This window comes from Uloborus diversus, chromosome 8 (genome assembly GCF_026930045.1).
Source record: "Uloborus diversus isolate 005 chromosome 8, Udiv.v.3.1, whole genome shotgun sequence".
In the NCBI taxonomy this organism is placed as follows: Eukaryota; Metazoa; Arthropoda; class Arachnida; order Araneae; family Uloboridae; genus Uloborus; species Uloborus diversus.
In genome coordinates this window covers 69,942,051-69,965,426 of record NC_072738.1, presented here as the reverse complement: position 1 = coordinate 69,965,426, position 23,376 = coordinate 69,942,051, and the positions used below count along the sequence as shown (strand labels likewise).

Below are 23,376 nucleotides of genomic sequence, written 5' to 3'. Positions count from 1 at the left end.
TTTTATTTTATTATTTCATATATATTTTTTCTTTATTCTGTGCAATTTTTCTGCTTTCCTTATTGTTCTGACCACCACCGTATGAAAGGTGAATTGACAGGGATCGAGTTACCTTTTTTTCCTTCATTATAACAAAATGTCGTGACTTTTCAGTTGCACCTGCTCTTGATGCATGCTTTCATTAGTAACTTCCCGAAAGTCACAAATCCAGCAAATACGCAGTAATTCATAAATATCTCACTTAGCTGGTTTGCAGACTACGGCTTATCTCAATACTATTTGACAGATTACAAATATGTTTTTTGTTTACCTAGAAATGTTAAGAAACAGTATGGAGTGTACTTTCATGTCCCTCAGTTTTCCCGTCATATCTTGACCGTCACACTAAAAAAGAAATCAAAATGAAATTTTTAGCTTTTGCCATAAAAAATGTATTACCTCTAAGTCACTTCTTGAAAGGAGCAATAAATTTTGTTTTTCAAAAGTTTAATCATTGATTTACATGCTGGCCAAGTAAGAAGAAGGAAGTGTGGTTTATCTGTCCATCAAGTTTTTAATTTAAAATCACACACAATTTAGCAACAAACAAAAAAAAGTAACGATGAAGATTACGAAAGAGCTGTAAAAAGTGAGGAGATAGGTTTGCTGGAGGAATGGACAACTTGTATGAATGATAGCTATCAATAAGAAAACTTAAACCTCAGTTTCTACTATTTGCAGAGCGATAAAATTGTTAGTAAAACTATAAATACACCAATTGTCTGTTGCGTGCGCACATATTTTCCTTTGAAAGCTTAGAAGTATTTTAATAGCTACTAAAAAGTCACAATCAAATTTCACAGAAAATCTTTGAAATTCTGAAAGTGTGTGAGTCTTTGAATCTACACGGAGCTTAGAGATTTTTTTAAAACTTTTTAGCTGATGTTAAAAATATATTATAAAACCTTTTTATTTCATTAGTTACTTATTAGTCAAATGCAAGATAAAAATGGACATATTCTCCCCCCGACAACTCTTCAAAAACATACCAATAATGTTAAGCACTCAGTCAAAAAATAGTTAAGTTATCATTACACCGATAGTTTTTTTTTTCTTTTTTTCTCTTGTGATACCAATATTTTAAATTAAAGTAAGCGCAGAGAACTACTAACATATTAACTTTATTGTGATGTACTACACTGTAAAAACGATTCAGAAACGTTCCTGGAAATTAATGGGCAGCTGATGATCCCAACTTCTGCCAGTAACACATCTTGAAAAAAACCAGCACCGTTTTCCGCTAAAAATCAGTAACCTTCTTGAAATTAGCCTTGAATCTCTCTGAAGAATATGAAGATCTCACTGTTTAATGCCAGTCTAGAGCTTTCAATGGAAATTCGGTAGATTTAATACAAGTGATTGGAACCTTACTAATAAAGTTCCAGAAGCATCAATGGCCAGAGCGCTGAGGCATAATTGCAAGTTAGAACCAAGCAACTCCGTTGCCTGCAAGGCTGCAGCTATCCAGATCCTTATTTGCTCTCAGTAGGTGCTTAATCAACCTGAACGGCTCGTAATGGAATTGAAGACGATACACTGAATAAACACACTCAGTTAATATTCAAACTAGGGGCTAAAAATATTTTTCGCATCAATGAGGAGTGTAATTTGATACAGTTCTGAAAACGTTTTTGCAAAGATACTTGATTTTACGGAGAAATAGGTGAAAGCCCGTGAAATTCCGCAACGTTCCACGGAAATAATAAATAACGTTTCAGTTTTTTTTTTTTTTTTTTTTAGTGTATGCTTTAAACTTTGTTTCCTAAGGGATTCTTTTTGTACGTATAAGGGTACTTAAAAAGTGTATTTTAAAACAGTATACTTCCAGCGTGATGTAGCTGCACAAGTCCTTCCATTTCCTTTGTATGAGATCTTTTCCCCCAGCTTGTCCGTAGAACATCTTGTTTCGAAACCGACTGTTGAATTTACTTGGCCTGGCCTCTGGAAACAGAAAAATTATTGCGTTTCGTACCATTATGAAAGATTTCTAGTAGTAACAGCATCTTGATAGATTTACACGAAGAAGGTCGAAGAATCGACTTAAACTCTATAAGTTCATTATACAGGGTGTTTCAAAAAGAATGACCAGATTTCAAAAAATCGTAACTATTCAGATTTTAATCCGTTTCATTAAATAAAGGTATCGTTAGAATGAGGAAAATCTCGAGTTTCACGGAGCTGCCGATAGGTAGCGCTAACTCTCTTTCTTCCCCCGCCATTTCAGTGTTTTTGAAAATGGCCACTGCACGACAAAAATCGTATTGTGTTCTACGCGTCGCGAAGTGCGAGTCCGTAACAACTGCTCAGCGTGATTTTCGTCGAGAATACCTTGGTATTGAACTTCTTGCCCCGAAGAGCATTAGAAGATGGTATAAACAATTCAAAGACACGGGTTGTTTGTATAAGCAGCGGTAGCAGTTGATGCAGACATGCTTGCAAAGGTTTGGTACGAATTTGACTATCATGTAGATATATGCCGTGCATCCAAAGGTGGGCACATTGAGAACCTTTAATTTTGAATGTTCAAAAACTTTATTATTATCCATGTTATATAATGGTTAGGCTTAATGAATCATACCTTTTTTTTCCACTCAATTAAGTGTTTAAGACATCACAAAACAACAGTTTTCTGGACCGATTTGTATTTTAATGAAAACTAATGTCTTAATTTATCTACTATTTGCTTTTAACTTCATTATTGCTGAATTCAGTAAAAAATAGTATGCTTCATTATGCCTATGCAAATAGGGTTCATTGCTTGGTTTTGAAAAACACGTAAATAAGCAATGTTTAAGTGCCACGAATTTCCACTCCTTAATTTTTTAATAGGTTGCGAGTTAATTTCAAGATTTAAAGGCAATCGGACCAGCGTTTTTAACTAAGCGATTACTGGGTATTTTTACGTGCTGTTCTATCTAAGTTCAGTGAAAGGGTTTTTCTAATCTTTAATCGAAAGAAAACAAAAATATATTCAATGTTCTGCTGGATTGCATTTCGATAACACGAAACAATTTTTAAGAAAAAGACTACTTTTTTCATGGACACTGCAAAAAGAAAATTATTATTTTGAAATTCATGTTTTTGACTTGTGACACATGTTGAAACAAATAGTATTTCTCACAAATTTTGATCAACTGGTCATTTTATTTGCCAGTTATGGCGATAATGACGCCAAATTAGGAAGATTTCTCATATTTTCATCACAATCGAATGTTTCTGCCTTGATATCTCATATCTACCTTACGTGCAATACAAAGATGCAGTCTATAACATTATTATTGCACTCAGGAACTGACCTCTGGCCTCATGAAAGTCGAGAGCTATCCTCGCGTCCACTCCTAGCGAAAAGTAATTGTTGACGACGTTGAGTGGCAAGTCCTGACGCCCTTCCTCCATGATTTTGAAGTCAACATCAGGATTAGGTATGAGACGAAGGATCCATCTAATGAGATCAAAACGTAGTGTGGATCAATAAAGTAGAGCAATAGTTAACTTCAAAGCAGTATTAAGTAAAGAGAAAAAAAATTTTTGCCGATTTCACACCAAGAGACAGAAAATATTCCAGTTATATCTGTTGCACCACTGTAAAATCAATTCAGAAACGCTCGTGGAAAATAAAAAGCAGCTGATGCGTCCAATTTCTGTCGGTAATATATTTTGAAACGAAAAAAAGGAAACAGGAACTTTTTCGTTAAATGTCAGTAACTTTCCTTAATTTATTTTTGAATTTTTCTGAAGAATTTGGAAATCTTCCCGGTTAAATCTAGTCGTGTCTCTGGAACCTTCAAGAGAAATTAGGAAGGTGTAATGTGAGTGGTTAAAACCTTCCTGGTTTTTACAAGAAAGCTCCAGAAGTTTTATGCAGCCATGGTCAGAGCTAAGGTATAATTGCAAGTAAGAACCAAACATTTCCTTTGCCTGCAATTTTGCCTTGCAAAGCTGCAGCTATCCAGTGACTATTCACTCTCAGTGGGAGCCTAGACAATCTAGACGGTCCTTGATTGAATTAAAGCCTATACATTTAATAAACACGCTCAGTATATTTATAAACTGGTTTCTAAAATATATTTTTCACAAAAGTGAGAATTTTGCATTCATGTAACTTGTAATGATTGACAAAACTTTTTTTTCCAAAAATACTTGATTTTTACTGGGATATAGATGTAAGCCTGTGCAATCCCGAAACGTTCCACGGAAATAACCAGTAACGTTTTGGAATTTTTTTTACAGTGAATGGCTGTACATCACCACACAGAGTTATCAGCAAGTCATGATGTTTCATACGAAAGTAATTTTCAACGATGGAATAAATAATGGCAGACATTATAGCCTATAGATCTAGTATAACTTGATAAACAGATGCGTAGCAGCAGCCACTGGCCTCAATTGAAGGCTCGAATCTTGAATGCCAAAAAGGTTGTGTGTCCTTTTTTACCTGTCTAATTTTGTAGTTTCTCCTTCTTCTACATTCGTCAATATCTTTGAAAGTGGCTCGTCGGTGTATCCCTGCAAAAAAAAAAAAAAAAGAAAAAAAAGTGGAGATTATCTTTAATGCTTCAAAAGCTCTAATTTAATAATTTTAAGCTCTAATTTAATATTTTATGCCATCCAATGACGTAAACAGAAACGCACTCTAATCCTACACTCGGGTTCAAATTCTGGACAGATCATGGATAAAATAAGGAATAACAACCTCAAATAGCACAAATAGCAAAATGTAACAATAAGGCTTTTAAATACTACAACTGCATTGTTTCTCTAATTTTTGTGTACTTTAACTGTGTTATCTCAAATTTTTCACGGTATCTCATTCTATTTAAAGTACTAAAACTACAAGAAGTATTCGTCAAAGAGCTTGAAAAAAATTGTGTTAAATATACCATTATTTTAACCATCTTTTTTACTACGTTTTGTTATGGATGTAAACTTTAACTATGTTTTTTTTTTTCTTTCAAAAACTAACTCACTAACTGAATCGATAATTTCAGAAAGTGCATAAGTCCTACGGAAATCCATTGGACTAACGCCTTTTCTGAAATAATCGATTCAATGCCAAAAAACTATCCCTAAAGTTGTTTACCATAATATTAAGTGTAATAAATTTTATCAAATCATCATGCGGTGGCGCGAGTTTCATTGTCGAAACTGGCGGGATACTCGAACATCGGCTATTATTTGTATGAGGATGTTGTCTGCTTTTAAATTAAAGCTGTTTAAGTAATATAAACTGGTCGTGTTTTGACTTTTCAATAATCTGCCAGCTGCAAAACGAGGTGAGTTTTCTCAAATACTGTTTTCCGAACTACAAAACAGCCTTCAGGAATGATAGCATGTACTCACTCCTCCCCAACCAAGAGATCTGGCGAGGTCATTCCCAGTCCCCAGTGGCAGCACTGCTACGGGTGGTGGAGGGGACACTTTTAGGTCGTCCAGTACTGACAGAATCCAGCCTACTGTGCCGTCCCCTCCACAGGCCAGGATTCTCAAATTTGGTACCCTTTTGTACAGCTCCAATCTGAAAAAAAAAAAAAAAAACAAACAAATCTTGTCCCCAAATTGAAAAAAAAAAAAAAAAAAAATTACAGGCTGCACCAACAGCTAAGTAAGGAACGGAGTATTTACATTGCTTATGAAAAATGATTTAAAGACATTTGTACTGAAATATGAATAAAATGAACAATTAGAGTTAGCAAAGAGTAAATTGTTAATAAGAATGTATACCGTAGTTCAGTGGTGCTCAATCTACGGACCACGAACCACATCCGGCCCACGAAGCTGATCCGCGTGGCCCGTTGTTTTGTTTAATGTTAAAAATCGAAAGGTACGTTTAACGACAATTTAGAAATTTAGGGCCAAAAATTCAGAAAATGGTTTCCAAAAAAGAGATGCCTTCAACGAAAGAAGCGTATTTGTTGATAATAACAATTATTTGCCCTTAATTTTCTTTCCTTTTCCATACTTTACCATGTTATTTAGAAAAAAGTTAAATATTTTGCAATTTTTAACGTTTTCTGGTCCGCAAGTATCCATTTAATATGGGGTCCGGCTCCTGGGTAGAAAAAAGTTGGCCACCATTGCAGTAGATATGCATCACGACGTAAATTTCCCAAAAATATTTATATAAACTCTTACCCTACGGCTGGCCCTCCTTCCGTAAGATCGAAAACTTGTCTCGGATTGAGAAGCCACTGGAATGTCCTCAGGAGTTTTGCGCCTTGGTTGCCCCCACTTTTGGGATTGATGAAGACCAGCAGCGGCTTTGAACTGGAAGAGGGGATGGGCTTGACTGCAAACGCTTGCTTCGAATTCTCGGTCTCCTGTGACAACAAAAAAATAAAATATTGTTACAGTATTAAGTTCCAGACAGTAAATTTCATCAGCCGACTTGCAATGGATCACGTGAGGGGGGAAGGGTATTTTTTCCTGGGCCACATTTAGTTAACTGAACTTTTAAACTAATATTAATACCGAAACTTTCTGGTTGAAATTTAGAGCATTAAATGGGAATGAAATGGTATTCGATTCCTCAAAAAAGACGACATTGCCCTCTTTTGTTTCCATTTAAAGGACGGACAGCCTGGTTTAGGATTTAAGCACTTGGTGCTGTTAGCGCCTTAATAATGTTCATGACTATCGTGAGACTAATACGTCCACGTTAGACATCGATTTGATATTTCACGCAATAAAGGTAATGTGCTATGTTACAAAATTTAGAAGATACTAGCTGCGTCACCCGTCTTTGCACGGTCTACCTCGAAAATAAAAATTACGTCAAGTGACACGTGTTCAACAATCAGGCTTGAAGAAAAAAAAATCGCTACAATTTTGCGGCAGATTGCGAAAAAATAACCGAAAAGGAAACATTTTAAATCCCCCGATTACACAGTAAAGCCTCAACTCAGAACTTTATTTGTTCATATTCGAGAAAAAAAATGGCAACAGATCTTTTTTCTCAATGATTTTCTTCACGTTACAAATTTTAATGAAAGCACTAGCTGCGTCACCCGGTTTTGCGCGGTCTTAGGTGACGTGTGGAACGGAAAGTTATGTCAAGTGTCACGTGTTCAACAATCAGGCTTGAATGAGAAGGAAAAAAAAATCAGTAAAATTTTGAGGCAGATTGCAGAAAAATATCCAAAAAGGAAACATTTTTAATTCTCCCGATTTCAGAAAAAGCCTCAAAAGAAAACCAGAGTTTTATTTGTTCATATTCGAGAAAAAAATGGCAACAGATCTTTCATTTGATTATTTTCTTCACCGCTACAAATTTTAATAAAAGTATTGTTACAGAAAGTTGAGATGAAGCGTTGAATAATAATTTGAATGGAGGAAAGCATTAGAAAAATAGGGATTTTATGTCAAAATCTGTCATAATTAATAGTTTTTAATTGATATCTGCGCTAATTATTATCGGAAGATTATGTTAAATAGTCAAACATGAAGTTGAGAAGATTACGAATCTATCGATACCTGGTTCGATGATCAGTTCACTGTCGTTCGAGAGAAGTAACTTATACATAGTTGCATACACAGTTACGCACAGTTTTACATACGCTCAGTTTTTAATTATATAAGATTGTATCCTTTGAAACCTAGATAAATGTTAAGAGTGAATTACGTGGTAGAGCTCTTTGACCAACTGTTTACACAAACAATATCTTGACTCTTCGTTGAGTTGCAGAGTTGGCAAGATCTGATTCACGAGTGAACCAAGAAATTTTTTAAATTGGTTATTTGGATCAAAATTTAAAACGATTGCTTAATCCGTTTTGTGGTTTAAGAAATAAGAAATCAACTCGCATTTTTTAACCATGATTTTTTTTTTTTTTTTTTTGCTATGCAGACAGCGAAAGATACTGATATTCGAAGAGTCATTGTGGTTGGTCAAAACGAAAAATCCAGCTCACGTTTTGGAAAAAGTTGCTTGAATTTAGATGCCTCTTTCGGACAATAGTTGTTGCTGTTGGTTTGTCCATGGAAGGTCTAAACTGGACCGAAGGTGGTCCAGGCAGCTACGGCAATTTCAATGCAGTTATCATCATAGAGGTCTGAGTGTGCATTCTCTGCAATTTGTTGCAGATTTCTTCGAATAGCAGAGCAGAAAAAGATGTGAGCCGGGTTTGGGTCAAGTGATATTAATAGGAGTGAAGGCTATTAAAGGCGATCGTTCTTGTGGTAACTGCTTTAAGGGTAAAAAGTAGCATCATTACCGGAAGTTTGACTATCCATGTCGGTGGAACTATGAGATTGGCATGTTCTCCCAAAAGGCAATTCTCGGTACTGGACTTGGTTACTCCAAAACAGGATTCCTTGCCATGGCAGACTTGCTTGCACCAGGAGCAGTTCATGGCTACTGAGTCCTGTTCCAAACAAAGCAAGTATTTCTGTGCATGGTATAAAAAGAAAATTTGGCGGATAATGCTTCTAATTCAGACAGTTTGGGATCTATACTCACGTTTAAGAGACTGGCTACTTTTCCACCAAAAGTCTGAAAGAATAAAATTATATCTTTATTTTGCATCGCTGATGTGCCCTTAATACTACATATATTTCGATTCAGAGTTTCTAAGTTTTTACGAAAATCATTTACTAATTCTCAACTTGTCGGGAATGTCTTTTTTTCCTCAGATTTTTTTTTTAATTGAACTGAGTGGCGTTTCTTTAACATAAATTTTTTTTAACGCTGATAGATCCTGAATGAGTGTGTTATAGTGACACATTCAAGTTTAACTGACTAAAAATCAGAAGTTTACTATTCTACTATATTTTTATAGTATTTTAGAATTATTTGAGAGTATACAGTGAAAAACCTTTAGTACGAAGCTACTTAATGTGAAATATGGGTTGATGTGAGCTAATTCTGCTGTCCCAACAAAATACTGCTAAAAGTTAAGCACGGAGAGGTAAAATGCGAAAAAATGGATAAGTACTGCTTTGATTAAAATGAAATAAGGCAGGGAAGTAGCAAATATGATTATGCAATGAACAAAACAAAGAATTACATACAGAGATGAAAAAAATAGTAAATTTTTATAAATTATAAGATGACGTCATATCGTAATCATTTACAAGATATTGTTTGATTAAAACAAACAACAAAAACTGACATTAATAGGGTATGTGAGCATCCATCATCTGCATACAAAGTTTACAGAGTGTAAACATGCTTTTTATGAGGGAATCAACCACCACAGAGTCGCGTAATCGCCCTTCCTCATGTAGAGCAGTTTCCAACTCTATGAGTGGCAACGGGTGGGAAACATGTACCAAAGGCAAGGCCAAGAGCATCCCATAGATTTTCAATGGGATTAAGGTCGGGTGAATACGCCGGCCAGTCCATACGCACAATAACCTTATTCTACAGGTAGTCGTCAACGATGGTAGCTCTATGGGGACGCGCAATATCGTCTATTAAAATGAAAGCAGGACCCACTGCTGCAGCGTACAATCTCACAGTGGATCTAGGACTTCATCCCGATACCGTATAGCCGTCACAGAACCCCGTCTGTAGATGTGCAGGTAGGTGCGAAACCACCACGAAATCCCTGCCCACACCATTATTCTTCCATCTCAGAATGCGTGATGTTCGGTGATGTTCTGGGGACGATTAAGCGTGCCTTGTTCTCGCCAGACCCTTACATGCTTGATATCGGGTTGCAGAGCAAATCTTGACTCATCTATATTTAACATTGCCCCAATCAGACACAGTCCAACTGACATGTTGGCGATACCACTTTAATCGTGCCCCTCTGGATTGGAGTGAGGGAGGAATACAAACTTGCGGTACCCGGGCATACAGCCCATTCATGTATAGACTTCAGCACACAGTAGTGAAAGATATCGTCTTATCAATGGCCGCTGCAACCGTAGATGTCACATGTGTAGAGGACTCTCTTCGGTTCCGCTTGGCTACAACAGCAAAATATATCGATCTTCCACGTGGTTCGGAACCCTTGGGTGACCAGTCAATATTTGGCTCGTTAGAAATTGTTTCTATAATCGTGAAATGGTGGAGTGATGAACGCCAAAGAAAAGAGCAACATCTGTGATTGATTGTCCTGCTTCAGTGCGTCCGACACCACGCTATCGCTCAAAATTTTCCATTCGTCTTCTGGAAACCATACAAACTCGTGTCTTCAAAATAAATCGTACGAAAGTTCTAAACACCTTTAATCGCCACTTAAAAGCAACTCCTGTAACCCTGCAAAACACTGCCTTCTTATACGACTGCCTTTTTTGCATATTTCTCGACACGAAACCGTGATTGGCTGTTACCTAACTTATTTGCCTATTTCTATCTATCTCTGCCTGGAATTGCAGCTTCTCCAATTCGACTTGGCTTCCAGAAATTTACATTTTCCTCTCCGTGTTTAACTTTTGGCAGTGAGTGGATTATGTAATAATATACTTTTTTTGTAACACAAAACAAGAATCGCTTAACAGGAAAACATTTTCTTCTCAGAAACTCAATATCTACTTACCATCTTTGCAGTGTCATGTATATTTTTGGGTTATTTTTCCGGGTTTGTGACGTCGGAAGAAAAATGTCGACTCCGGCTCCAGAAGTTCTTGATCATACGACTCTGACTTCCTTTACCCTAAAATAAATTCGACTCCAAATCCGACTTGGACTCCTCAAGTTCCTTTACCCCAAAATCGCCCCGACTCCGACTTAGTAGCTGTGATTGTTGACGAGGTCGCACAAAATAAACAATGACTGCAATCGTTGCAAAGTTATCGTTTATCGTTTAAGTAAGTAGTAGCAGAGTCACTATCAAAAGTTTTTATCTATTGGTCTCTCCGGTCATTTTTCGACGTTAAAGTTCCAAACGTATTTTTTAGACAATATGCAATGAATTTACGGTGACTCTCAACCGGAAATGTTTCGGAATTTTTCGAACTTGAAGTCCTAAGAACTAGATTTCAAGCAATATTTTTGCCACATTAGAAGAAGGAATAAGGTTCGAGTACTTTCCACTACTAATTTTTCAAAACCGTAGTTCTCTAAATTTAATTTTATAATTTTTTTTTTGAATATTCGATGATGTTAACAGGAGAGGGTTCGGAAACTCTTTGTAATTTTTCCAAAACTGAAGTTCTAAAAACGCAGTTTCGCCCCTCCCTGATGAATTTCTATATCTCTCCTTGATACCGATCAATATTATTGTCAACAATTATTGACATTTAAAAATCAAGTTAAGCAATGAGTACTGCGTCAACTTTGGAACCGTTCGAAAAAAGTCATTTCGTGATAAAAGTATGAGAAATTCAAATATTGCTAAACATTGATGCTTACCTTTGAGCAGGTGCGACAACGACCTTTGGGATTTCGTGCAGCAACCCAATGGTGACGAATGACTGTGTTCTAGAATAAAGGACAGTGTATGTAATGTAAGAGAATTAATCTGAGAATTCAAAAAAAGAAAGAAAGAAAACAATCAAGTGTACAAAGCTGCTTATTAAAACAACAATACAAGCGACTTAATACAATCTAAACTGGCAAAAATGAGTAAAAAGCAGACTTCAAAGAAAAAGAAAAGAAAAAAGAATGAAAACAACCAAGTGTATTAAACTGCTTATTAAAACAATAATATGAGCAAGTTATTACAAAATAAACTGTCAAAAATGAGTAAAAAGCAGATTTCAAAGGAAAAAAAAAAGAAAGAAAGAAAGACAACAACCAAGTATATTAAGCTGCTTATTAAAACAACAATAAAAGCTAGTTAATACAATGAAAACCGCCAAAAATGAGAAAAAAGCAGATTTCAAAAAGAAAAGGAGATGCTGCAAGTATGGCAAATTAGTTGTACGTGTAACTACTTACCTCTCTGTAGGATCCAATTTCGGCATCTTGAAAAGTCATGCGGCATAACACTCTCATCTGAAATGAATAATAATTCAAAATCGCAATTAACGAAGCTCATAATTACCAACTAGCGAAATGGAGTGCAAAAATGTGAAACAACATTCCTGAAAGCAGCACAACATGTCATGGAAAAGGTATAAGGATATCACTGCGAGTAACAATGATCTAAGTCCAAGACCGTAGTAAGCATTGACATAAGGTCTTTTGACATGCATGACAGGATCGTCTATTTTTTTTTTTTTTTAATGGGTGGAAGAATTTCACGTATCTTAGTCATCGGCGCAGAACCGACACAAGGTTTTAAAACAATGATGTATGACTTGTGAACAACCCCTTTTTTTTCAAACGTATGGGATAACGGCACCATTAACAGGCATGCTTAAGACGTCGCTCTCAGGTTCACTCAATTTTCTGAGCTTTTTAAAGTATTTTGACTTATAAAACTATTTTTCTCTCATGCAATTACACCTCATCTAACGTTTGGTTGCTTCTGGATCTTCTGAATTAGTTAATTTTATTTTTAATTGCTCAATTTCGAAATAATATCCAACCACCAGTAACAGATACCGACAATTCTGATGATACCCAGTAATAGATAGGATGAGGAAAGGATGAGTAATGGATTAAATTCCCCTTATCTCTTCAAAATGTGCGAAAGTTCTTTATTTTTAGATCTAAAACCTTATTAAATTCAAATAAGCATGAAATAACGGTAGAACTCGTTTTGGCTGTTCATAACCTTCCACCACTGCCTTGTAAATACCAACTGACTGATAAAATTCACTCTGATAAACAACAGACGATTGCACCGTATTCATCGGTAGCAGTAACATCAGTTTTACCCGCCTGAAATTCTTATTATTTAAATCCAAACTTACGACTGTCTGTTACTGGGACCCTTGTCTGTTACTGGTGCCGTTACCCTACATTCAGAAAGAGAGACAGTTTGATCCAGCTTCTTATTTAGGAGAGTGTCATTTCCGAAAATGAGCAAATAAATCAAGAATATTGCGTCATACTTATGCGGAGAAGGATAATTGGCAATATGAACGTAGAGACAAAACAATATTCGAAGAGGAACAAGGGTATGGGGGCTCTTCCTCAGAGAATTGTCGAAATTGTATCTCTAAAAACGCATTTTTAGACGATTGTTGGGGATGTTAGTGCAATAAGAATTTCATAGACCTTTGACCTTCCTGGTAAATTTTGTGATGTGAAATCAGAGAATTGTCGAAATTGTAGCTCTGAAAACGCATTTTTAGACGATAGTTGGGGATGTTAGTGCAATAAGAAGTTCATAGACCTTTGACCTTCCTGGTAAATTTTGTGCTATTGAAGTCTTAACATTTTTAGGCAAAGTTGAAGTTGCGAATATTGAAACAAAAACATATTGCATATTTTAAAAACGTTTGTATTATAGTAAAGCTCAGAAAAATTTTCTTAATTTTTACTTGAACAGATTTTGAGTAAGTACTGCTTTATTGTAAACTAGTGATACCCGCACGGCTTTGCCCGTAATAGAAAAATTATAAGTTCTTTTGGTTCGCCTGTATATTTACAAATAATGGGTGGTGAATTTTCTCGCGAATTGACTTGTAACATGGGTACATGTTACGGTTCCACGTTATGATAATTTTGTATCTCGCCAATTCGCTTGTGCTCATGTTATGGTTTCACGTTATGATAATTTCGTAATTTACTCGTCCATCTTATGATAATTTTGTACAAAAAATTGGAACAGAAAAAGAACCATATCAAATTTTCGAAAAATCGCTTTGAGGTGCACACCCCCATGCTACGTACTAACTAGTGCCAAATTTCATGAAAATCGGCCGAACGGTCTAGACGCTATGCGCGTCACAGAGATCCTGACGGACAGAGATCCGGACAGAGAGACTTTCAGCTTTATTTTATTAGTAAAGAAGTAGAGTAGCGCTTCTTAATCTCTGGCGTTGTTCCGTTCAAGCTAGTACGTACAGTAGAGTCACGATTTTAGGTGGTGCGTTTGTTACGATATCCCGCTTCCTACGTAATTTTCTGCTGATCTCTGAAAACTACTAGCTATCCTGATGTGTCAAAATATTCCGGATTTTAAGTTACCCTTTTTCAGAAATTTCACTTAATGCGCTATTGGCGTTTGACTCGAGTCAAGCCTTACACTCCGACGCGCGGATGACTTCAAGGAACTTTTCTGGCAACAATTGTTTAAAATGTAATACAATAGAAGGTCGAAGTTAAAAGTTGTCGGCTTTGTAAATAAAACTTTTTTTCATATTATTTTCGAGAAAAATTGCTTACCTTTCCCGCAAGTTTTGTTTAGAACAATGTATAAATCTTCGCATCTAACGAACAAATCCGCTGAACCATGATAGAACAAGCATTCGCTTTTCTGCAAACAAAGCAAGATACTTTTTCCGTCTAAGATACTAAGAAACTTCTTTTTTCTTTGGATATCTTTATTCTTTTCAAGATAAATTTGTTTTAAGGATGTTTGATGCCACTCTGGCATTCTTTTTGTTCTGTCTTGTCTTATTGCGTTTTGTCTGTGAGAAGGGTTTCCTCCGATCATCTAATTTTCCTTCAGGACAATTAAAGTGCTGTTGTGCTGTTGACGCCTGTTCTTGAACATCTTCCAAAAGTCGATGACGCATACATTGATATATTTTCTCTTCACATCACGAATTCCTTCAATGTGGGATTTAAGATCCCCTTTCGATTGTAGTCATGAAGAAGATGAAGACGAAAAAGAAATAATGGAGCAGGTCCCCACAACTAATCAAGTAATTTAAAGTATAAAAACAATATTTTATTTGCAAGTACCAGCCAAAAAGCAAATTACAAAAAAAAAAAAGTCCCATTATTTTATTGCATTGATGACAATTCTTAAGCAATAGGCATAGATTTTTGACTCTGCTCCCGATTTTACGTTTTCCTCCTTGGTACGTTTTTTTAAGCACTTTAATTATACTCAGCCTTTTTGTCACGGAGTAATCTGAGGCCTGGTTTTACTTATATCTCAGCAACAAGATCACTTAGAGACTTCGGGATTTCACTAAATATTTTGCTTAATCATAAGGTACAACTTAACGCTGAAAATTAAAATTCTAAGGTAAAGTTATTATTTCAGTTAGGATGGAAAACGGCAAATTTCATATAATTTCCCTATTAAATGTTTAAATATAAAACCCATTGTTTCAAATTTTGTTGCTTTGCGACAGTAATATTAATTCGCAACTCCAACAAGCTATAGGGGGCACTGCAGCCACCGTCTAATGGCGGATGAAAAAGGTAAAACAAACGCACGCAGTAGCCTAGAAAATGCTAATAAGCCTAGTAATTTTTGTTTGTATGCATGACATTTTTGTTTCATTTTTTTTAAAATCAATTTTCAAAGTCTTCTGGATATTCTGGCCCATTTACCCCCCAAAAGAAATGAGAATTCAAGAAGCATTACTAAACATTAGAAATTAATACAAATTTAATAGTTCGTAGTTGTAAGCAGCCATTTCCACGATGTTGAATTCGAAATTTATCAATTCTTAATGAAACTATATTTTTACTGTAGCCATATGAACACTATAAATATTTAATGTAAATAAACCTTTGTTTATCAGTTTCACGTATTTCTGCCTTAGCTCTGGCTATAGGGCGGTAATTTACTGAATTGCCTTCAAAATTCGAGTTGAACCGAACCATTGCTTCGGTCACTCGTCTGGTCAGTGCTAATTCTGTATTAGCTACCAGTTTGTTTGGCACTCTTGGCTTCCTTAAGAAGTTTTCCATCTCCAGCTGAATTGGCGGGTTATTTCACGTACATGGCGGTAGTTTTCTTTTTAATTGATCTTCCATTATTTCATTAAACTTATCGAATTCTGTTATCTTTCTACCATTTTAATCCACACATGATAAAAAATAAAATGGTTTACAACTGACATGCAAAATCTCTCCAAGTGTTCTTTGCTTGCACAATACTAAAACTATACAGTCGACTCCCGCTACAACGCGATCCGACTTACGCGAAATGGCTATAATGTGATTTTTTCACCAGTAAAGAATTTTAGGCCTAACGCGAATTCCTCACCCTCAACGCGAAAATTTTCGGTGGGGGAATCGTGGTGTGTAAGTATTGGCTTTGTAATTGGCTACTATATATTTTTCCGTGAATAGACCTTCATCCTTTTAACATCACTGAGAGCGGAAGTTCCCACATCGTACACTAGTCTGAACATCGCTTATGCAAATAACTCTACTCCTTATTTTCAATTTATTTTTTTCATTCTAAATGAGCAAGTTTATGAAACGTAATGACACCTAAGATCGCTTTTTCATCTAAAGTTTGTGAAGATAGAAAGAAAAAGAGAAAGTTTTTGACAAAATATTTTTGAAATAATTTGCGATTTTAGCTATTTTTGAGCATATTGATCAGGTACAAGAAAGTAGGACTCGACCGATGCATCGGCCTGGCCGATGCATCGGCGCCGATGGTTCAGCAATTTAGCCATCGGCATCGGAATCGGCGGCCGATGCTAAATTGCAGGAAACATCGGCCCATCGGCCTTAAAATACATCGAAAAGCCGATGGAATTGGCCGATGTTTTTGAAAAAAAAAAGGACCTTTGCTGTTTTACTGTTTAATACAAAGTAAAGGGAGTTATTGTTTTCATATAAAATTGTTTACTTAAATTTCAGTATGAATTTCTATTTTCGTCACCGCATTCAAGTACCAAACAAGTTAATTAGTGCACTGTTTCTTGCAGCTGGATGTACGTATATATCTCTCATAAGTCATAACTCAAAAATGGTAAACTGTAGAAGGTTTAAATTTTTGCATGTGGGGTGTGTGTGAACGTTCCAGTTGTGCACTTCCTTTTTTGTTTTCGATCGGGTGTTCTGAAAAGCCTGTTTACTCACTTTTTATGGCTATTAATTACTTATTTCTATGCAAAACTAATTTAGCGCCGCAGACTGACGATCATTTGGTGATATATTGCCGAATTGGAGACTATGGAAACAAATATGAGATGGTGAAACCGGTTTTTGTGTCATTATATTAGATTCCCGCTGAACCGACAGTAATTTTTAATTTTTCGATATTTGTAATATGAATCACAGTAATGCAGTCTTTTCTGTATCGCTTCAGCGGAGTTACAAGTTTGGGGCCCGTCAAAATACATTTTGGGGATCACAGAAGTTGTAAAATATTTATCATAAGCATTTTTGTAACTCCTACGGTGCCTCTATGGTTATGGTGCCTCTCGCGCAATTGCAACATTTGCTATATTTTAAATCCGCCATTGCACATCAAAACAAACTCGGGTGCAAGTTTTAAAAGGGTTTTTCTGGCTCAATGTTTATGATTATTTTGAACTCAAATTTTTACGACTATTTTTTGAATTTCCGAGAACACTTGCGTGCCCCTCCTCTCACTCTCTCAATTTCTGAAATTAAACTCTAGTCGTACTTCCGAGTTGTTTAAAACTAACACCATTCATAAAATTAGAGATTTTTTTTTTTCAAGCTTTATCTATTGTCAAGAAAGAATGTAGAGAATTAATGTAAGACACATTGATTAAAGACGTTGTGAGTGGTGACATAATTCGGAAATCAAAGGGACTTTTTAATTTTTTCTTCGGAAGTGCTGAAGTAGATTTGGAAACTCTTCCGAGGCGTTGGTGGTAGCGGTTTTGTACTAAAAAAATGAGGCCAAAGTTGGGGCCGAAGTGTGAGTTACTCCAAAATCAGAGGGTGATTCCCCCCCCCCCCCCCTAAGCCTCCCTCGTCGTTTGAAGCATTTCTTAAATACTTAGCGATTATTTATTTTGGTCAAGAAATGTCATTTTGCGTATTTCTCATACTTGTTTCTCCTATATTTCGTAATGTGCCATCTTTTTTGCATCATTAATAGCGATCGATTTTTTTCTGTTGTAACTATTTTTATGTATTTATATAAAATCAATGAATAAGTTATTTTCTTTTTTTATAGAAAAGTTTCAAGGATTTTCTATAATGCATTTTTTTAAATTTCAGAAAATTATTGTTAAATTGAAAAATTTAATTTGAACTTGTTTGTAAAGCTTCATAAAAGATAAAACAATCAAATTGTTCCATATTATGCGTGCAAACATCAGATCAAGTAGTATATGTATTCAGTTATTAACTTGCAGGGCCGATCCTAGGGTGTCGGCCGCCCGTGTGCAAAGACCTAATGTGCCGCCCCTGAAGAGCAATTTGCATGTTTTGACTAATACTTAACGCCCACATAAATCTTTCTTCAAATTTCTGTATCAAGTTCTAATTTAAAAAAAGAAAAAAAAAACAGAAGGATGAATTCATGTAAAAAGTTAGAAACGCCTTAGGTACAATTTATATCTTTGAAGAAAGTAATAAGTACCGAAATTCACTAGTCGTAAAAACGCATTTTATAGTCTGTCTTTGGTGACAGCAGAGGAAGGGTAGGGGGGATCGTCCCCAGAAATTACACGAAATTGGCGTATGAAAAGTAGCTGTAGTTAATCTTTGCTTGTGTTTGTTTGCAAGGACAAAAGAGTCGGGAACATTCAAGGTCCATGGAGAAATTTTCAATATTGACGTCAAAAATTGAAATTTTAGGAAATTTTTCGAACCTTGAGGGGAAAGTAATGTTGGAGTTCTTTCCTAAATTTCCTTCAAAATTGATGTCAAATTGCAGCTATTTTTTGTGACCTTAGTTTAGGAAGGATCGGCGCTCTTCCCGAAAATTTTCTGAAACAGTATAGTTTTAAACACTCAATTTCGGGTTATCTTTGTTGAAATTGCTGGAGGGTGGAAGATTCTGTCGTCTCCTATCGAAAGTTTTGGAATTTGATGTTTAAAACTCAAATTTATGCTGTCTTTGGTGACGTTAGGGGGTCTGGCATATTTCCTCTGGTGATTTATTGGCACTATTGTTTCAAAAATACATTTTTGGCTAGATTTGGACACGATAGGGGAAATGGGAAAATATTCCGAACTGAAATATTTTTCGGAATTAAAATCAATTTTAGGTTATTTTTGTGAAGAAAGGATTTTGGGGCTCTAAAAAGCACAATTTTGTGCTATCTTTAGGAACTTTAATTAAACCGGGAAGATTCAGCGGATCTTTCTGAATATTTTTCGATATTAATATCTGAAAAATACAACTTAAGACTTCACTCCACCTCACCTCGGCGATTGATGGGGGATGCCGGATGCCCTAGAGCCATGGAAATTTACATAAGCCATTCGGAATTTTTTAGAAATGGAAGTCCCAAAATCATATTTTAGGCATTGCTTGATAACGATGGGACAAAGAGCGAGCGGGGGTTCAGTGTGCCCTCACGAATTGTTTTTTGAAACTGAAGTCAATTTCAAGCTAATTTAGGCAGGAAGGGTTTGGTGGCTCCACGAACCGTCTAAAAACGAAATTTTGAGCTATAGTGATTACGTTGGAGAAAAGGGGGATCCGGGTTATTTCCCCCGAAGTTCTTCGAAACTGATGATTGAAAAACGCATTTTCAGTTTGTTTTTGAATACGTTAAGTGAGAGGGGATGGGATTGGGGGCCTCTCTAGAGACGCTAATTCAGACTATCTTTGATAGTAATGTTAGGGAATGGATTTCAGGGCCCTTTACCGCAAACATTTCGAAAAAGAAATTTGAAAAGTGCCATTGAGCAATTTTTGATGACGTTAGGAGGACTGTCTCCGGAAAAGACATTTTGGAGCCATCATTTTTAGGCTATGTTTGATTACATTAGGGAAGAAAGGGTGAATAAGAGACTTAATTGGATCCTTAAAATCGGTGGTTCAACCAGCGAAATTTTCCGAAATTAAAGTCCTAAAAACGCAGTTTGAAGCCTTCTTTAGTCTCGTCAAGGCATTCTTTTGGATCTTCGTTTTGGAGCCACACTCAAAATTTGTAACCCGGAGCACAGGTCCTGTTCACCTGCCTGATCCGAAACCGGGCAGTTCATTCGTGATTTTAATTAGAAAAAATTGCTGTAAAGGGGAAAAATTAAAAATTTTAGTTCGTTGATTATACATGTTTGACTCTCAGGGGAGTCGCAATTTTCCATTGTCTCTCCTCTCCAGTCTCCACGACTGCTGAACACAAAATTTGTTATTTGAAATATTTGCGAGAGTATCCTATCAGCATATTTTTTTTTACACAAAATATGTCTTCATTGTTTAAGGTCAATAAAAATTGGGAGGCTGGGTGAAGCATTAGTGGCCTATAGAAGGCACCCTTTCATGCTTCGGAGGGGGGGGGGATTTTCGTCATTGGCCCCTCTCCTGTATCCATGCCTGATTACCAGTTCTGTCACAATTTTTGCAACCAAATGAAGCATGCATAAAGAGTTGATATTTAATGGATAATGGAGCAACACAATGTTCTCTTAACATTCCATTTTTCTTAATATGCTATGCTGTTGGAAAATTAGCACTTACTTTGATAACTGAACATTTAAAATTCAGCACATTAATTCCACTTATTATGTCATCTTGTGAGAAATTCTTGAGGAATTTTGCTTGATTGAAAGAACTATATGATGCGGCCTACGGCCGCCCCTAGCTTTGGCCGCCCTTGTGCGGTGCACACTCTGCACACCTGCTAGGATCGGCCCTGTTAACTTGGTGTAAATATTGAGTTTGTTTATCGTAGCTGCGTTTTAAGAACCTCGCTCTCTTCATGGCTATTTCTTTTTTCAGCAAAATTTATGTCACTGTTATAGCTTTTATGAAAAATCCAAACTTTTCTAATCATAAATTTTAAACAAGTACAAAAATATTCCTATTATGTTGTAATTGATCTGTTTACTTTTTTGTTTAATTTGATGACTAACAAATGTCTACGTGCAATCTTTCCAATTAAATTGCGTAATTTGTTGACGGTTTCATAGTTTCATTCTTTTTTTTTTTTGAATGATTGAACAACATAATTTGATGTTTTTAAACTATGTTTAGTGTACCTAAATCCATACATTATTACAATATTACTGAAATCTTAGTTATATCTTCTTAGTTATATGTCTCTTTGTTTTTCTTCCTTTTTTTTTCTTTCTTTTTTTTGGGGGGGGGGGGGGGAGGGGGGCTGTTCTTCTTTCTCTTTCATCATACAACAGTCAAAAAGGAGAAGCATAACTACACCCTATACAGATTGTACGCGGTACGATCCAAAACCTCGGGGACAAGATGTATAAAAATTTACCAGGAATAGTTCACATTACGGAAGCACATCCACCTTCAAAAGGTCACCTTGGGGACTATATACTTCTGCCAATGTTCAATTAACTTTTGGAATCATTCCTGGAAGTCATTTTTCACTACCTTATATGATGCAGCTTTATCTTTTCCTGACGGAAAAAAGCAGCGCCCATGCAAACGTTTTTTTTTTTTTGGGGGGGGGGGGGGACAGGTAAAAGTCACACGGGGCTAAGTTCGACGAAACATTATGTTATTTTTTTATCATATCAGAGTATTGACCAATCGAGCCGTGCATCCTCAACATGAAGGTCGCCTTCTTCCCCACGATGAAGTTGAAGCAGCAGCGCAAGAGGCCTTACGGGAGGTTGCGAAAAATGTCTTCCAGGAGTGCTTCGAAGCTATACGAACCACGAACGTTGGCAGAAGTGCATAGTCGTCCGAGGTGACCATTTTGTAGATAGATGTGCTTCGGTAGAGTGAACTATTCAGGGTAAGGTTTTATACTGCTTGACCTCGAACTTTCAGATCGTACACATGAGTTTTCAACTTACTATTTCATAACATTTTTTAATGACGCAAGTTTAAGCGCATGAAGACATTACAAGAGAATTTGCGATAATTAACTGAGGAGGAGTTCAAAATGGATATTTAAGTCATCTATATGTTCTTAGGTACATATGCATGTACAGATGTGCCGAAAAAAACTTGTGAAGTTTAGATTGGGTGAGCGTAAAATAGAAATTTAGGTAGAAATCTTTTTTTTTTTTTTTTTTTATTTGTGATTACGATTCCTTATTCGTAGAAAGGAAGTAAAGTGAAATGAATCATTGATCCTTTAAATCCCTGATAATCTTATCAATATATTTCTGTTTGATTTTTTTTTTTTTTTTTGCCATCGGCCAACGGCATCGGCCATCGGCAATCGACAATTTGGAGAAAAACAATCGGCCTTCTTTGAACAATCGGCCAACAATCGGCATCGACCTATCGGCCAAAAAATGCCATCGGTCGAGCCCTACAAGAAAGTAGTATGTGTATATGGGAAAGTAGGCTCGTTTAGTTCTAGACGGAACTTCTTGCTAGTATTGCGTGTTTGAAATCTTCGATTCGATTTTACATACTTCGATCAGACAATGACTGAGACGGTTAAATTGACGATGACGGAGTTTGGTAAATTTGTTCAATCGACAAAATAAGCTTAAACATTAAACTGCACCATAAATAACATTGTAACTCTAAAAAACGTTTAGCTTTTTTTAAATTTCTATGCACAACATAAATTTAATGCAAGTATAGAGTATTTTTTATGTGTAAATATATAAAAATATATCATACATTTATTTATCTGCGAATGAACTGGAAACACATAGATGATTACAAAATGTACCAGAGTTGGGTTTAGCAGAAATAAACACATCAACTAAAAAGTTGCTGTTCAACCTAACATTTATTTACATTGAAAATTCTCCACAATTGTGAAATATCTCTTAAATATACGAATTGCTATGATTATGTATATTGCTTCGAACATTTTAGGAAAATTTTAATAAACAATTTTTCAACAATTCGGAACTCTAATAAACTATAGGGGGCGCTGCAGTCACTGTCTATAATGGCGGACGAAAAAGGTAAAAGAAACAAAAATGCCGTAACTTATAACTTGCTTCGACGCTTAGTGAATGACAGTAATTTTTCATCGTGTTTGTGGGAAGCTTTCTTTTCTATTTTTCTGAAACTACATATTACATCATAAACTGTCTGAAGCATGTAATTTAACCCAAAGAAAACACGTGGAATGGAATGTTTTACCTTTTTCTTTAGCATTGTTAATCACAGCAAGGTAGCTTATTCGAGCTCTGCAGTTGCGAATGACCCTGAACAACAATGAATTTAATTGAAGTCTCACCTACATTTATGCATGAAATTAGTTTAAAAAAATTAGAATTTACATTATAATTACCTTGTATTGTTGGAAAAAGTTTTATCTGGCGTTGAAAAATCACGTGTTTCTACGGATATTTAATTTTCATTTGTGCAAGCATTTTTTTGGCCTCAAAATTAGAGGATTCATACAAAAATGCAGATTAAAATTGGAATAAACTAAAAATGGTTAATTTATTATTATTATTATTATTATTATTATTTTGAATATTGCATTGTCATCGGGTCCGAAGTTTCATACAAAATTTCAAAAGAATCCGAGAAGAGAGTGAAAATTGAGTTGCAAGATTCCACCCGAACAGACACCAACGAAACCAAGTTAATAAAAACA

At 35.8% G+C, this 23,376-nt stretch overlaps 1 protein-coding gene across 1 annotated transcript in view; it reads right to left on the bottom strand.

Annotated features, from left to right (window-relative positions):
* The window catches only part of LOC129227262 (eye-specific diacylglycerol kinase-like), a 113,849-nt gene that overhangs the window by 45,456 nt on the left and 45,017 nt on the right, over window positions 1-23,376 (bottom strand). The window contains exons 5-14 of the mRNA XM_054861779.1: window positions 11,864-11,920; window positions 11,336-11,404; window positions 8,495-8,527; window positions 8,250-8,399; window positions 6,172-6,356; window positions 5,380-5,554; window positions 4,475-4,545; window positions 3,336-3,481; window positions 1,862-1,980; window positions 311-384 (exon numbers count right to left, since the gene is read on the bottom strand). Of these exons, the coding sequence (XP_054717754.1) occupies window positions 311-384; window positions 1,862-1,980; window positions 3,336-3,481; window positions 4,475-4,545; window positions 5,380-5,554; window positions 6,172-6,356; window positions 8,250-8,399; window positions 8,495-8,527; window positions 11,336-11,404; window positions 11,864-11,920 (1,079 nt within the window). The remainder of the gene's footprint in view (window positions 1-310; window positions 385-1,861; window positions 1,981-3,335; window positions 3,482-4,474; window positions 4,546-5,379; window positions 5,555-6,171; window positions 6,357-8,249; window positions 8,400-8,494; window positions 8,528-11,335; window positions 11,405-11,863; window positions 11,921-23,376) is intronic.